Source organism: Homarus americanus, unplaced genomic scaffold, assembly GCF_018991925.1.
Source record: "Homarus americanus isolate GMGI-L3 unplaced genomic scaffold, GMGI_Hamer_2.0 scaffold25483, whole genome shotgun sequence".
Lineage (NCBI taxonomy): Eukaryota > Metazoa > Arthropoda > Malacostraca > Decapoda > Nephropidae > Homarus > Homarus americanus.
In genome coordinates this window covers 3,706,696-3,724,118 of record NW_024726235.1, presented here as the reverse complement: position 1 = coordinate 3,724,118, position 17,423 = coordinate 3,706,696, and the positions used below count along the sequence as shown (strand labels likewise).

General features: G+C 36.4%; 1 protein-coding gene and 3 non-coding genes across 6 annotated transcripts; 2 read left to right on the top strand and 2 right to left on the bottom strand.

Annotated features, from left to right (window-relative positions):
- Positions 1-271: 271 nt before the first annotated feature.
- On the bottom strand, positions 272-343 carry Trnad-guc. The gene has a single exon. It is a non-coding gene; the product is annotated as a tRNA-Asp (tRNA).
- A 244-nt stretch (positions 344-587) lies between these two features.
- On the top strand, positions 588-659 carry Trnad-guc. Its single transcript has one exon. It is a non-coding gene; the product is annotated as a tRNA-Asp (tRNA).
- Positions 660-2,723: 2,064 nt separating this feature from the next.
- Trnad-guc lies at positions 2,724-2,795 on the bottom strand. Its single transcript has one exon. It is a non-coding gene; the product is annotated as a tRNA-Asp (tRNA).
- Positions 2,791-16,552, top strand: LOC121865437 (tRNA N(3)-methylcytidine methyltransferase METTL2-like). Of its 3 annotated transcripts, none has more exons than XM_042364856.1 (8): positions 2,791-2,936; positions 3,693-3,822; positions 6,178-6,343; positions 7,619-7,771; positions 8,603-9,169; positions 10,338-10,451; positions 11,449-11,621; positions 16,059-16,552. In XM_042364856.1, exons 1-8 carry the CDS (start codon positions 2,922-2,924, stop codon positions 16,205-16,207), a joined length of 1,467 nt encoding a protein of 488 aa, XP_042220790.1. In that variant the 5' UTR covers positions 2,791-2,921; the 3' UTR covers positions 16,208-16,552. The 3 variants fall into 3 exon arrangements, with proteins under 3 accessions (XP_042220790.1, XP_042220791.1, XP_042220789.1); XM_042364855.1 differs by having other exon boundaries at positions 2,799-2,984; XM_042364857.1 differs by lacking the exon at positions 6,178-6,343 and having other exon boundaries at positions 2,795-2,936; positions 16,059-16,551.
- The last annotated feature ends 871 nt before the right edge of the window (positions 16,553-17,423 follow it).

Here is a 17,423-nt window from a genome sequence, read left to right as displayed (position 1 = left end):
GGACTTGTCTGTAAACACTTCTACATCTGGTGAGGTCACAGGTCGAAAGATTTAATGGCATCACACGCCAGCACTGTAGCTGAAGCCAGCGGCGATAACACAGTGCTAACAAAGAAAAGGTAAACAATAAGTTGATACACTTGGCAGCGCCACAAGTGTCAGGGAGCGAATAAGGAAAAATATTGTCGAGCATAAAACTGATTAAATAGTAAAAATAGTTTGTATGGATTCAACCCGCATTTTCCTTGTGTTCAAGGTCAACAAAACTAACCTCCCCGGCGGGGAATCGAACCCCGGTCTCCCGCGTGACAGGCGGGGATACTCACCACTATACTACCGAGGAATCGGTAAAATATAACTTTCGACCTGCTCAATAATGTCGTCTTCATGTACTATTTATTATGAATTAATGTGGATTTGTTTATTACGCTTGTAGGTATACACTGACCCTCATACTGTAAATTTCATCATAAACAGTTACACAACACAGAGTAAAGGCATCCACACTTTATATACAATATAAATGTTGTCAACTTGAATTTAATATTAATTACAAGATCACATACGAAATCATTAAAGGTACCGATTCCTCGGTAGTATAGTGGTGAGTATCCCCGCCTGTCACGCGGGAGACCGGGGTTCGATTCCCCGCCGGGGAGGTCAGTTTTATTAACCTTAAACACAATAGAGAAATGTTAGGTGGACACCCCGAACACCTAGTTATCGTTAAACAGCATTATATGAAATTTCAGTCAATCTACTAAGGAGTTGCCTCGAAGCGAGACAGGAAAAAGAAAACTCATTTGTTTTAATGGACACTTTTAATAAAATCATATCGATTTGCACATCTCCTACAGACAAACTCGAAACTTTAACACTTTCAAGTTTCACGCAATAACATAAGCGATGGACTGATTGATGACTGATGGAGTTGGGGAGAAAAGATGACTGGGTGGGATTGGGAAGACAATATAGCTAGGCAGTTTCTTTCTTTCTATCTTTTTTATCACGTTCGTTGTTTTGTCTTATCTTCAAAGGCAGCAGCTATTTGTACAGCATCATTCCAACTGAGACATCTGATATTATGTTTGATAGATCATGCTCTTAAATGAATGGCACACTACGAACACATTATCTTAAAGGGGATTTTTTTTTCGAAGTGGTACAGCGAATCTCGACATCGTACAAGAACTAATACAAGTATGTCAGCAACTTGATAGTCAGTCAGATATAATAACTGAAACAGTTCAAGAAGTCATCAGTGTTGCCCAGAATATGATGTGTTAAATATGAAAACCTGAACAAACTCGGGGCAAACCTGTATGTTAGAGAGAAGGACGTTTGGAGCCTACCACCCACTGAAGGCACATCTGTAAAGCGAGCTACACTATCTTACAATCATGTATTTGGGTCAAAGCTGATCGACCACAATCTGTGTTTCCAGACCCATTCAAGTTTGGTTGGGTGTCAGGTGATAAAGTCAAACCACTGTTGACCACAGTTTCACAAATACCAGAAATCCTTGATGCATCTATGTTCTGTAGTTGCCAGGGTCGTTGTGGTTGTAAATGTCCGTGCCGTCAACATGGGTCGTGTGAACTCATATGTACAGTACATGTGGTGGCAAACCTGAGTCATGTTTAAATGTGTAACTTTCGTAATTTTATGGACATGGATAATATTGGTTTGTGAGTCATTAAGCTGGAAAGAGTATTTCTTGTTAATTGTAGATTATAATGCATAACTGGCAACTGACAGGTAAGCCCGTTCAATAAAAAAACTGCATTTTTCATATCAGTTATTGTTGAGTTTTAGATGTTTGGAGTTGTGCCCTTCCCCCCTTACTCTGTAACGTGTGATCAACCACTAAACATCGAAATAAATCTTAAGGTTCCCTCAGTCAAATTTTGGTTATGTAAGTAACTCGCTGTTCACACACACTAAATACAGAACTGTAACAATTTAAGTGCATTTTTAACTACTGTACAATATGCCGCGTATTGCGTATTTTTTTTTAGTTTAGTATTTGAGCTATTGACGTCCATAATAACAATTTGTTTGTGGCAGTCAGATTCAACGACCGTGACAAATTACCAGTGAAGGAGGTCAAGCGATAAGTGGTGGCGTGTCACTAACCTGGTTCCCTGTCATCGTATACATAGACAATAGGTATGTATCGGCAGAACGGAAAAATACCGTGTGAGCGTTCATATAATTTTATTTCTATAAGAATGTAGTGAAATTTAGAATATTTATTTATTTCTATATAAAAAATGCGTAAATAATTGTCTTCGATGATAAATTCATAATATAAATATTCATATATCCAAAAGGAAAGTAAATAGCTTGTATTACCAGCCAAAGAGGGTGTTGTGCTGCAGAAAATTTCGCTCTTTTTAAAACGTTCCATTTAAAAATTAGCTCCATCATTATGATGCAGAAAAAATTATAACTAGTTAATGGCGAGACAATATTGATCAGATCTCAGTCACCTTTATTTAAAATACCGTTTCCTCGGTAGTATAGTGGAGAGTATCCCGCCTGTCACCGGGGTTCGATTCCCCGCTGGGGAGGTTAGTTTTGTTGACTTTGCAGAGTACAGGCTTTCAGACTGGTACAGAAACAACAATGATCTAAGTTACACCATTGTCAAACACAGTTTAATGATGTGTGACACTAGGCTCTCCTCTCTCACAATGTCTGCAAGGTCAACCAAAACTAACCTCCCCGGCGGGGAATCGAACCCCGGTCTCCCGCGTGACAGGCGGGGATACTCACCACTATACTACCGAGGAAACAATACTGTTGGGGAAGGTGTCTGGAAAGTGATCAAAAATGCACCGTCATTAACTAGTTCAGACCTTGCGTCATTATCATGTACTTTTAAGTTGTTTCAAGAACCGTTTTGACCCTTGGTAGAGATGGTGACCCCATTGGTAAGCAGTCATGGTATTGCTAAATTAACGCGCCAGTGGACTCGTTTTGTGAGTGACATGACAATGTAGTTCAAGGACTGTATTGTATGATATTTTATCCTTGGTGGAATGAACAGTAAACTGAATGAAGTTTTTTTAGTTTAACAAATTTATTGACAAAGCTTGTAGTACAGTTTGCCTATTCTGAGTAATTCAATCAGGTCTTGACACTGAGGGTGGTATCGCTTCTCACTGCCACGCAGGACAGAGGTTCATACTCAAAGAAATATAACCCAAGAAAGCTGTTTTACTTTACTTTTATCCTCTTCGCCACTGATCGGTTGGGATGAATTCACTATTCACAATAAACCCACGAATCAGATAATTAAATAATTTATCTAATAATACTGACATTAAATATAATATCACTTAAATTGGAACTGCTGGGTCATTTTAACTGTACAACATTCATTGATACGAAAATATTCTTTGCCTTAACCTATATTCTTTATAGATCTTAATTTTACTTTTTATTAGTTTGAAATTAAAATTGGCTTTTATAGCCTTAGGGAAATAATTTCAGTCTTATATATGTAAAGCAGATATTTTTTTTAATTTAATTCAACTTCCCAGCTAAAAATTAACGTGCATTTTAGTTTTAAGCAACAAATTACACATATTTTTTTAGTTATATAAAAGTTTAAGATCGTAATTGAAAGCAAATAATGATGTAATTAAAAGTATATCTATAATTCTGAGGAAACTCTAATGTTGCAGGTTTGTTTACAATACACAGAAGACAGTAATAAGAAGACATGTCAGAAAGCTCGGGATGCCCTGGGAAAAGACCACAGTTTGGGGCAAGACTCCTTAAAGACAAGAATAATGTATTTCAACACAATGCCTGGTAAGTACTTTGACCCAAAACAGTGTGGTTGTATTTATTTACCTGTACAGTGCTGCCAGGTGCCGACATTTGCTCACAAGGCTTATACTCCGGGCCGACTAATTAACCCAAATGTAGCCAAATATAGCCGCAATGAAGTCAAATAATGGTCCTACATGAATAAATCGGACTGCTAATCACTTCTCGACTAGTATTTGGTGTCATAAAGTAAAAAAAAATTGGTAAACTTAATTTAATCTGAGTTGTGTTAGGTTAGGTTAGGTTAGATTAGATTAGATTAGATTAGATTAGATTAGATTAGGTTAGGTTAGGTTAGGTTAGGTTAGGTACATGCACGTGATCTATTAACTCAGATTAAATTAAGTTTACCAATTTTTTGTGACTTCGTGACACCAAATACTAGTCGAGGTTAGGTTAGGTACATGCACTCGATCTATTAACTCAGATTAAATTAAGTTTAACAATTTTTTGTGACTGTGTGACACCAAATACTAGTCGAGAAGTGATTGGCAGTCCGATTTATTCATCTAGGACCATTATTTAACTTCACTCTGGCTATATTTGGCTACATTTGGGTACATTTGGGTAATTAGCAGGACCCCTTATACTCACAAGACAAATGCTCGCAACTCAAATACTCACAATAGTAATGGAAAGGTAAGGTTAGGTTCGGTTCGGTTCGTCCTGTGAGCAAATGTCGTGGAACCTTGAATGGTGTAGTTCATTTTGTCATAATTAAGTTATCATTTAACCAACCTTATGGAGTTAAGGTACCGAATTTGGTAAATATTCGGAAAAGGAAAATTATTTGTGTTTTTTCCCATTCCTTCTTTTGATATGATAAATTGTTTTTTCTGGTGAATGTTGGTGTTTTAGTCAAATATGACCTTCATTTATTGTGTAAATGAGCCATTTTTTGTTTTATTTTATTTTTATAAAAAATCGACCAAACCATACCAAACATTCTTGAGGTAAAAAAACTAGTTTCCTTTACAGAAATTTTAGTGTAATGTTACTGGTTATTGGGGACAGTGTCTTAGTTTTACTGTGACTGTAGTGTATTCTTTTAATACTGTACATTACTTTGCTTTTTATTGTATCTACTGGATTTAGAAACGATTTTAATAGAATAGCATTTTTTTCTTTACATTCTAAATTCCTAACTTAACCTAACCTAAGATTGATATACCCAGTAACTTTAATTAGGTTAGGATAAGAAGGTTAAGTTAGGTATCAGGTGCTATAAGTGTTCAATTATTTAGTAGAAGAAAAATTTTGTGAAAATAAAAATATGAAACTTATATTTCCACGTTTGATTTACAGAGGTCAGAAAGATATTGTCTGCTCAAAAGAACTATCGTACCGGGTAGTCTAAAATAGCTACCAGTCGGTGGTTTAGGTGCATAAAAGATGTAAAATATTTTCAATTACAGGAATGTTTCATGTTACATAAATTTTTTAAATGAAGTGGATGAATTGTCTTTAGCATCATCAGTGTGTCCAGCATCATAAGAACTTGACAGAAGAACAAACCAATAGAACATACAGAATGAACGAGCTAAGCCCAACTAAACTTAAGAGTGTAGAGTACTGTACTGAGATAGTTAGGTTAGGTTTGGTTGGTTGAATAAATGGCTTCATGTTGCAATCTGACTGCCACTGCTAACATGTGTTTGATTTTATCTGGAATTTACAATGAGCATTACTGAAAAAAAAGGATAATGATTATGAAGTGGTTATTTTACTGTACCTGGAGTTCTGAGTGAGAAAGGCATTATTGTACTGTAGACTTTGTATGGCTATTTTTGCCAGAATTCCTAAGTGTTAAGGCATTATAAACAGGGAGAAGGCTGAGTATTGTTTGATGTTGAGCATAAATTTATGCTCTAGTCTTTTTTCTTTTTTTTTACATCAGTTATTAAATGACAACACAGTGACCAGCATATTAAACCCAGCTCACTTTCACACCCCATATGGAGGAGGGAGGGATGCCAGGTTCACTGATTCTAATGTGGTTATGAAATGGGATTTTAGGAGCAAGACATCAATTATGACATTTCAGTACTGTTGTCCAAATTGAGCCAGGTAGAAGAGTTTATGTGAAGGATATCAACAAGTCAAGATGCTATGCTTACCTTACACTCCTGATGTAGACCAATATACAGAGATGGCTACCGTAATAGCTGTAGTTTTTCAGCAAGTGTGTCACTACACTGAACCATTTTATAATTTATGTTTACTGTCTTGTTTTGAAAGGATTTGAATAGATTGTCCTCAGTATCTTTGTAACAAACCTTCAGTTTTGTTGCAATAGAAATAAGAAAAAAACACACCTCCCATCGCCACTCCTTTCAGAAATTCGACATCTTAGTGGCCTGGTGAACAAGCTATATAGGGTATGGAATAACAGTTCTGTAGTGTGGAAGCGTTGTTTGACTGATGACACAAGTGGACGCCGTCGACCACAGGGAGGGGGGAGGGTACTGAAGGACTGGAAGATGGTTTTTCAGCATAATAATTGGTAAGGAAATTTCCCACATAAAATATGGGTATGTTGTATTTTGTGTGAACTTAATGATATGCTTTACTGAGGGTAGCTATGTATAGATACTGTTTGGGTAATACAGTATATTTTGGATCATTCATAATTTTTATAACTTTAAGTGGCCTTCATGTACCCTGTAGGTGACTCTTATCAAGATTTCATTGGATTTTTTATTTAATTTATCGATTTTAATTACATATTATAGCCTTTCTTATTGCTTGTAATATCTTGTGGTGGTTTTAATTTTGTTAAATGATAACTAGAAAAAATATTCACCAGACAAATTTGTTATACAGCACAGTATACTGTAATTCAATTTGCCAATAGAAACTCTGGCCCAGCAGGACTTTGGTTTGTAGTCCACTTATAGGTTGTGCTCTTGTAGTTCTAAGCTTGGGAACACTTAGGCCTATTTATACAGGTGACTGCATTACACAGAAACCTCCAATCATATACTTATGGTAGTTATTCTGCAAACAAATTCGAACAAAAATAACACTGAACTGAACCATTCTTGTTACAAATGTATAGTAGAATAAGTTTTTCTGTGCAGGGATGAGTTTATTTAGTATAAAATCATTTAATTCATTGGAATTTCTCCTGGGAACACTGACCAATTGAAATGAGGATATCTGATCCCTGAGTGGCTCTGTAACTGCTTTGGAAAACAAATTGGACGTACTGCATGGCCAGAGGAATTGCAACTAAATACACAAACTTCAATTATGATTAATGAGCTTCTTAAGACCAGGGTAATTGCACTCAAGAATCTTATCAACCCAAGGCCACAGGAACCAGTGCCAGAGCTGATGGAAGCTGCTACTGCTACTTATTACGAAAACTTACTGATGAACATGTTCCTTGTATATGGTTCTTGGGAACAGAAGAGGTTTAAACTTTTTATACCTCCATTACACATGCAGGGGCATGTTGATTTGCAATTACCAATCTGTACATTCATACATTCATGTATATTGTCCACATTCTTGTAGTTTATTTGCACCAGTAGTACTGCCCCAGCCAAGGGTGGTAGCAGGATTATGTAAAATTGTACATGCTGAAGTTATTAATTGTTTTGGACAGTATTACTTTATACAGTACAGTACACCCTTGGATTACAAAAGTAGATTTTCAGGTTGTCTGATTGATATTTTGCTCCAGTGTGTTTTAACAGATGCAACTTTTGTTCTATTAATCCTCTGTTTCCATAAAATGTTGAAAAATAGATTAAAATTTTTTTCATTGCTCCAGGGATAATGTAGTTTGGGATGAAAAGCAAGAAGCTGTTGCCCAGGCAAAGGTGTTGGAAAACTCAGAAGTGACTTTAAGTGCTGAAGAAATTAAGAAGCTGGAACTGGAGGCAGCTGGTCAATGGGACAGCTTCTATGGCATTCATCAGAACAGGTACAGCACTGTCTCACCATAAAACAGCATCTTATTTAGGAAGTTTTGATCAAAGCAGAGCCTATTACTGTACAGTATTTGCATAATAATGATATACATCTGTCATTCTGATGTATGGTTGAAAGATCACTTTTGTTTTGACATATGTAAATCTTAAATGTTATCTGAAATTTTATTTTTTTATTCAGGATGATTAAATTGTACTGTATTTTCAAGCCAATGATATATATATATATATATATATATATATATATATATATATATATATATATATATATATATATATATATATATATATATATATATATATATATATATATATATATATGTATATATATATATATATATATATATATATATATATATATATATATATATATATATATTATATATATATATATATATATATATATATATACTGCATATATATATAAAAGTCACTGGCCGCCATTTTGTATTCAATAATGGAAATCACAAAATAGCACAGTAACTCAGTCTATTTTCATTATCATTTATGTCATATATTTAATTAAGTTCATCCATGAGCTGTCAAGGTAGGTATCATAGTGCATACACCAGCTTCAGGCTTATTGGCCTTGAAGAATCCCATCAACTGCTGAGATGAGAATACCATGCCAATGAAACTGTTCATTCAGATGTGTTGTGTTAACCTATAAACTTTAGAAATTTGATGTCTGTAAATTTATGCCATGTCTGAACACAGTATATGAGCAAGTTCAATTTACCCAATTTTGCTACAGTACATACAAAGAGGAACTTTTCATATTGTGATAAGACTCGCATGTTCGTAATAGTTATTTCTCTTTTCAGATTCTTCAAAGATAGACATTGGCTCTTCACAGAATTTCCAGAGTTAGCACCACATTTAGCTCATACCTTCCCTGTGAAGCTAAACCCTAGTGAAGAAGCAAGCTCAGACTTGCCGGCAGTACAAGATCAGCATGTTGGTGTGTGCGATGTGAAAGCAGTGAAGGACAGTGATTGTGAATCACCAACAGTAAAAGCAAGAAAAGAATGTTTAGGAGCAAATAACTTGAATGAGAAAGAACTACCCTGCATGTTGGCTAATACTTCTGTACACTGTAGTGACAATCGAGAAAGAGAATCAGAGGACACAGAAGCTTCCAGTTCTGGGATGAAAGAAACTATCAATGGTGAATGCCAAGCAAATTGTGCTAGTACAGAAACAGATGCGGAGGAAGCTTACCCTGGAGAAAATGCTACATTTCGTATTCTTGAAGTTGGCTGTGGAGTTGGCAATACGGTCTTTCCCATTCTGAGAATCAACAATAATGAAAAACTGTTTGTCTACTGTTGTGATTTTTCCAAGACAGCTATTGATATTGTGAAGGAGTCTCCTGATTATGAATCAAAAAGGTATGTACAGTATTGTACTTTAGACCATCTTTAGAGAATCAGTATTAACCATATACTACTGAATGGCTTAATTATCCTTGCTGCTCGTGCACATTATATAGAAATACTTGTACTGTACATTCATTTGTGTGTGTATATCAGATGAGTTCAGGAAGTAGGGTTTTCCATCATAATGGCTCTGTGAACTTTGCTACAGAATGATGGAATGCTTGGCCACCATTAATGGTATACCGGGTATGCTTGTTCATATAATTGTGCAGTGCATTTTTTCCTCTTTTTTTTTTCATCAGGGTTTTAGTGTACAATACTTGTGGAATATGTCATCTCTCTTTTTTTCTTTTTTTTTTTTACAAGATACAGTACAGTAGTCACTGCCTCTGTATATACCATATAGGGCATCAAATATTTAACCAGAGTGAAATACCTCACTTTACTGTACATACCGGTATTTTTTAAAAAGAGTCAAGTGTCAAAAGGAAAGTTGTGCCCTTTAGCAGCCAAAAGTGAGAATCCTGAGTGAAAAATTTATGAAGTGTTTATGTACAAAATTTCCCAGATACTAATCTCCAGCCCAGTTTTGTTTGGTAGACAAAGTAGCTGGGATGTTCAGATAAATTTACATAAATGTTAGAAATGTGATTTTCAATAAGTTTCTTAAAATAGTTTGTTCCACCATACAGTATAACCGATTCTGTATTTTGCCTTTAAATGATGTAAAATGTCTTAAGGTACTGTATCTTGAGCATCAGTTGTATTAGTTGTGTCCCCGACTTACGAATGCCCTCGGATACGAATGGGGTTAAACTTGAAATATACATTATTTTATTTACCTGATGACTTATTTTTTACTTTCATTTACTGTATTTTGTCATTCTATTTCTACCTTTGTCTTAAATTAATGATTTTAGATGGGATTTTAAACATTGTTCTCTAAGTACGGTATGCACATTGCATGCGTTCTGACTTACGTACAAACCCGACTTAAGATCGTCCTCGGGAACGGAACCCGTTTGTAACCCGGGGACCCACTGCACTGTACAAAGCTCTGGCAAAAGGTTGCAAATTTAGCTTGGACTGTTTCTTGGTGTATTGTACGTAATGTATATAGACTTTTCACCAGTTAATCAATTTATCAGTGTGAACTTTGATGATAATGTTGTGTTTTCAGATGCTGTGCTTTTGTATGTGATGTGACTGGTGAGGACTGGCAGGCACCTTTCCCAGAAGCAAGTTTAGACGTTATTATTTGTATCTTTGTCCTGTCTGCACTTCATCCCAACAAGTAAGCATTATTCATTGGGCTGTTTATCGTGGATTTTGTTTCTATATTTTACTATCTTCATTTACTAAATACTACACCTAGAATATAATTTTCAGGTTATATGATGATCCTCATTACATTTTCTCCACTGTATGAAATTTCTTCCTCAAATTTGTTGGCTTCTTGCACATTACTGAAGATAAAACCCTTAGTAGCTACATACCGGTAATGAGGCAGTGTGGCCAGCATTGCACTTGCCTGTCTTTACTTTCCCAGTTATAAAGTTAGGTCCAGTCAGACTATAAATTACTTTTACCCCAGGTTGTGATGGATTTTAAAATGAACGTTACCTTTCCTGTCGTCTCAGTAGGGTTTGTAAGCATGATAACAGCAACATTTCCCTTATCCTTTTTTTTTTATTCTAAGCATATTTCAAAACGGCAAATTACAATTTAAAAAGTCAGCAAAAATGGATATGCCATTACACTACAGTACTTGTTTTTAATGAATTGAACCAAATTTAAGGTTACATACATAGAAAAGGAAATTCTATCTTGAACGAGTGACAGGAATACCTATTGTGTCACTGGTTGCTACACATACTGTATTCCCATTTAAAGAAAGCAGGGCTACCAATGTGAAGCCAGATGCAAGAGCTTTGTACAATTTTGGGGGGGCTAGTTTGTCATATTGCCTGGCACCAGAGGTGTAAAGATAATTTATGGTCTGACTGTACATATTCACAGTTGGATGGGCTGGGTGTTTCCCAAGTTGCCTAAGATATATTTATCATTTCCTCCTCACTGCTACAAAATAAGAGGTTATGGGTTTGTTTACTGTATGGGCATGCAGCTGAATTTCTTAAAGCAATATGCAGTAATGCTAAATCTGGCACACAATATAGAAAAAAAGGCTGTTTTCATATGAGCGACATCACAGTTTGAGGGTGGTTTAAGTAGGAAAATACTTGTACGAGTTAAGAAGTTACAATATCATTGACACCTTTTCATCTTTTTAGGATGAAACATGTTGCAGGAAAGATGGCTGAGTATCTTCGTCCTGGAGGGATTTTACTCTTCCGTGATTATGGTCGCTACGACATGGCACAACTACGGTTTAAAAAGGGAAGATGTCTTGCAGACAACTTTTATGCTCGTGGAGATGGAACAAGATGTTACTTCTTCACTCAAGGTATGAGATAATAACTTTTGGATTTTACATATATTGTTTGATAGTATGATACTGTATGGATAGATGACATGCAGAAGTTAAGAGGTGCTCAGTGGGCAGTAAAGGCTTAAGGCAGAAGGTTATAGAAATGAATTTGGGGGAGGCCATCATCCAGCACTGATATGATACAGGATGATGAGGACTGTGTGAAAATTAGTCTTGTTTTGAAATAATGCAATAGTAACACACTGAATTTGGAAAAATTCCTTGGAGTTGGCTATTAAACCAATAACCGTGACATTTGGGAAATCAAGGGTACCCCGTATACTGTACTGCAAAAATATATGACGTGAAATTTTTTTTTATGAAATTGATTACAGGTGCATATAAAATTTAAAAGCCAGAAAAACCATATAAAAACTTTGTAATCATCGTGGGTGGTAAATTATGAGTATAAAGTGTGGTGGAGAGTAACTGGCACAAGTGCTGAGTGGGGGTTGTTGTGATGACAAATGACATAGATGTGGTGGTGCAGCGATGTTTTTTTTTTTTTTGGGTACAAAGTGGGTGGTAAGCCTTTGCGTAGGTGATGAGCCAGGTTGTGATGGTGTGGGTGAGGGGCCACTGAGGACAGGAGAAGGAGGGTGATGAGGAATAGATAATTCCAAATAATTCTATGATGATGATAGCGAGTTGATTTGAAGCTCCACCAACCTTGTGTCTCACTCTAGAGCAGTGGTTCTTAGACTTTTTGCCTCGCCCCCCCCCCCTGCATAAGTCCTAGATCCCCCCCCCTGATGCAACCCTTGGTTATTATAGAGTGGGAGGGATGAGCAATCGTGTACAAAACATTCAGTTCCAGACCAGACTTTTCTCTCTGACCGCTTGCGTCCCCCAGTTTAAGAACCATTGCTCTAGAGTGTTTACCAGTCATCAAATTTTCATTTTTAGTGTGATTATTGGCGCACAGTTTTAAATTCAAGGTGCCAAATGCCAATCGCCTGAAGATGATGATGCCACAATTTTGCTTAATTATCTAAAGACGAAGATAGCAGTTAAAGGGTGAATAACAGGTGTAAGAAATAGCTACTGTACTGACTTCAACACACCCACAGAAACATATAATTACTGTCATCCAAATGTGTAAAGCTAAGCCAATCAAATTTTGTAAACTATGCATCCAGTTTTACTTCTGTCCATTAGCTTGAGTTGTAATTCATATGACATCCAGGTGTAAATAAAGTTGTGAGAACCCCTGGCTTGTGATCCTGTATAGGGTGTATATATGATAGTACAGTACAGTGAACTTGTTCAGTACACCATCAGCCAGGAGATCCTTAGAATCATATGATGATCAGGACTGCCATCTATTGCTTTGCGCCCCCCAGGCCCAGATGTGGGTCAGTGACCTGTGCCCAGGTGGGCTAACCCCAGTAAAAAAAAAAATATAAATAAAAAAATCCTAGTACTGTATGGGTGTTATGTCATAAGTGACAAGGGCTGAATTGTCTACCGAGTGCAATATACAGTAGGGTCGGGATATATCGTGAGATAGGGTCCAAGGATGTTCACCATATACTAAATCGCGATACATGTATATAATTACATGTAATCAATGGGAAAATAGGGTTAGGTTCTGGTTGTCCAATAAAAGTGACTAAACTTGACTTAACGAGTTTATTTTCTTACTAACTAAAGCACCAATGAACACTAGACTCGGAAACACCAGACTCGGAACACCAGACTCAAGAACACCAGACTCGGCAGCTGACTTGCCATCCCGGGAACACCAGACTCGGAACATCAGACTCAAGAACACCAGACTCAAGAACACCAGACTCGGCAGCTGACGTGCCATCCCGGGAACACCAGACTCGGCAGCTGACTCCATACTGCCATCCTCACTTGATAATCCCAAACCTACATAAACAAACACACCAGAAATATTAGTTACAGTACACTTAGGCATCTTAGTAGACAGTAGTAGAGCACGTGGTGACCTTGACTGGATAGTGAGAGCGCAGCGTCCACACGTGGCAAGAGCTGAATCAGAAAGACTGAGCGGGTGAGTGAGCACAGTGGCGCTTCTGGCGAGCAAATAACACATTTGTTTGCCATGGCGGTAAATTTGAAATATTTCCCGCCCGATTTCCCTCGCGAAATAAATAGATTTATCGCTATATATTGGAAAATGTCAATATATACTGTAATTTTGGGAGTCGTGCTAAAAAAAAAATCTTTATAACAAATCGCTATATATCTCAACCCTACTGTACTGTATACACTTTACATAGATAGTTGACTCTCAGTAACTATTACCAAACAGAGGTCTCTTATACTTATGTTTCACTATGCCACCAACCAGTTAAGTGTTGGAGGATCACACTGGATTGCACTGCTCTGTCCATTGTCCTGCACACTGTTGGGTCTCTTGTTTTTATATTCAATTCCTCTCTCCATTTTCCTAAAGCTTGATAGAGTTCTCACTCATAGTCTGAGAATGGACCTGTGATGTTATTTTTAGTTGCATGAAGTTTTGTGAAAAATATGATGGGAAGATTGCTATATCATGGGTCATTTATACCATTTCAGCATATTTTTAGCTTTTCCTGCATCTCTGTTGATTGTACAGTAGTTTTACATTGCCTCCTATTTACAGAGCCTCCCATTTTCGATCTAAACTCCTCAGAATGGCGTTAGCTCTGAGACTGTGTACAGTATGACCAGTCATATGGCCAAAACATTGAAATTAAACAAAGGTTGTTTACTGTTTCTAATATATGATATTGTACTGCAATCTTGTCTAATGGAATTATTTCAGTAGCTTCAGTATTATTATTTTAATTTATACTGTACCTGTACTGTATTATATACTGTACAGTAATATCTCCGTTAACCGGAATCCCTCAAACCCGGAACTCTCTGATACCTGGATTTGAAATTTTATTGGAAAATCATTTCCAAAGCCGTAATTTTTCCGATACCTGGAATATTCCGGGGATGGGGGAGTTTTTTCTGGGTTTGAGAGATGAAAATCGGGCGCATTTTCCAGAAAATCTGAGGAATTTTTTCCGGTACCTGAAAAATTCCGGAGATGGGAAATATTTTTCCAGGTTTGATGGATGATGTAATGGGCAATTTCTGGAACTTCAGAGATCATTTTTCCGTTTCCTGGAAAATTCCAGGGACGAGGGAATTTTTTCCAGTTTTGAGAGAGTCGTCTCGTTACCCGGAAATTTCTCATTCCCGGAAGTGCTCTGCACCAATGGAGATATGACTGTATATACTACAATACTGTAACTTTGTTTCAATTAATGCATGGAAAATTTAGCTGTTTCCCAGATGATAATATAAACCATTGTGTAAATATCATCTTTAATATAGTGCATGAATATGTAGATTATGATAAGTAGGAGTACAGTATGCCGTCTTATCTCTTTACAATAATAAAAAGACTAAATCTCACTAACTTACATATACAGTACTGTACAGTAATTAGTATTTTAAAGGTGATAGACTTAGCCTTAGAGAGGGAATTTCACAGACATTCAATTAGCTATATCTGTACATATTTTCACAATACAGTGGTCGCTCGGTTAACGAACACAATTCGTTCCAGAAGGTCGTTCGTTAACTGAAAATTTCGTTAACCGAAACCATTGTTTTAATGGGATTTTGGGTAATTGGTTCCAGTTCACCGAAAATTACATACAAACTAAAAATAAATGCAGTAAAGTACACTTACTTTGAGGTGTGTATGTAGAAGGCTCCTGGTTGATGATGATGATGATGATGGGAATTAGAATGGGGGTGGAGGAGAAGGGAGAAGAGAAGGCATTGGGGTGGAAGAGAAGTCACCCCATGCTTCATGCCACCATTTCACCCATAAAATTTTAGTTCACTTGGTGTAATTCAAGATTATTTTCTTTATATCAACACTGCACTGCATTATATATTGTCAATATGTAAAATAAACTTCAGAATGACTAATAATTGTACTGTAAAAATGTAAAAATAGTTTATGTTCAAGAGAGTCTCAAGCAAGATGCTTCCTCCACTGAGCAGAGACACAAACTGATGCCATTCTGGGTGAGTCAAGTGGCTGTTTGGCATGCTAAAAACTATTTCCCTGTATTTCAATTATGTTAAATAATTGTTAAAATGACTAAAAAATTTAATATAAGACTTGGAAAATTATTGAACAGTACAACCTTCTTGATATTTACTCAAATGGTAACAAATTTCAGCCCTAAAACCGATTACTGTATTGGCGGACTAATACTACAGCTGGTGAGCAGGCGAAAACATGTTGGGAAAAATTCGTAAGGAATTCGTTCACCGAATTTTTTTCGTTAACTGAATTGAATATTGTTATGGGAGGTAATTCGTTAACCGAAATTTCGCAAACCGAGGCGTTCATTAACCGAGGGATCACTGTACTGTACTCTACAATTTCAGAGGAAGTTCGAGAGCTGATGACAGGAGCTGGACTAGAGGAAGTACAAAACTTAGTAGATCGTCGTCTACAAGTGAACAGAGGTAAACAGCTCACCATGTATAGAGTGTGGTTACAGGCTAAGTATCGCAAGCCAAATATGACTGACTAATCTCCTTCATAGAGCACATTACCTTATCTATTTGTACATTGTTTTTATTATACTTACTTGATGCAAAAGGCCCAAGCATTGTACAGATATTTTGGATCATCTGATCTAACAGTTACATTCAGATAGATAAGTTTTTATTTTGTTTTCACTTCTGAAAACTCTTTATCTGCTACAGCACACAGTGGCCAGGATCAAGATCAACAAAGACTCTCCCCTCACTGGTTGTCATTCACTCTCTCTTTTTGCATCAATAATACACCTTTTCACATATCCGTTGAGACATTGTTACATAACTACGTATTTGACAAATTTCATAACCTAAAGACAGAACACATATCGAATGACAATCTAAAATAATTGTTCGTTCATGCTAACAGAAATGATTGACATAAGTTATGAAGTGACAGACGTGAACAATAAACCGACAGTCTACATATAGTTTGAGAATGTAACAATTGGAGAATGACATACCACCAACAGTTATTTTAGATTGTCATTCGATATGTGTTCTGTCATTCGGTTATGAAATTTGTCAAATAGTTATGTAACAATGTCTCAACGGATATGTGAAAAGGTGTAATCTTCTGTTTCTAGAAATATCAATTCAGCAAGTTGGAAAAACATTCGATAGCATCATTTGCAACTTTTGATAGATGAGTCATGTCGAGTTACACTATTGGTATGTGTTTTTTATTCATGGTGCAAATGAAAATTTAATAGAAATCCATTTTAATATGATTGATATGGAATGTATTACTACAAAAAAATAAAAATTTTATTATAAAAGCATTGTTTCAATATTTATAATCATAAATTGATTTTTTTTAGAAGTTTTCTTCCCCCCCAACCAGTGGACCAGGTGAAATTAGGTATACCCCTGTATTTGTAGTGTCTCCATCCATCTATGCTTTCACCCAAGATATACTTCTAATCATCGTCTTCTGAACCACTTATCTGAGGACTTCCTGTTTGATGTGAAGAGTCATTACTTGTACAGTACTGTATTGTACATAGTTCCTCTGAGGTGATGAGCTTTTACATAAAAGCATAAGAACATGAGGAGTCTGCAATAGGCTGGTTGGCCTGTGCATGGCAGCTCCTGTCTCGAGTTACAACCACTCTCTATCATCCATGAGTCTATCTAGCCTCCTTTTAAAACTTTCCAGCATTCCAGCTTTTACTACAAAGTTGCTAAGCTTGTTCCACTCGTCTACCA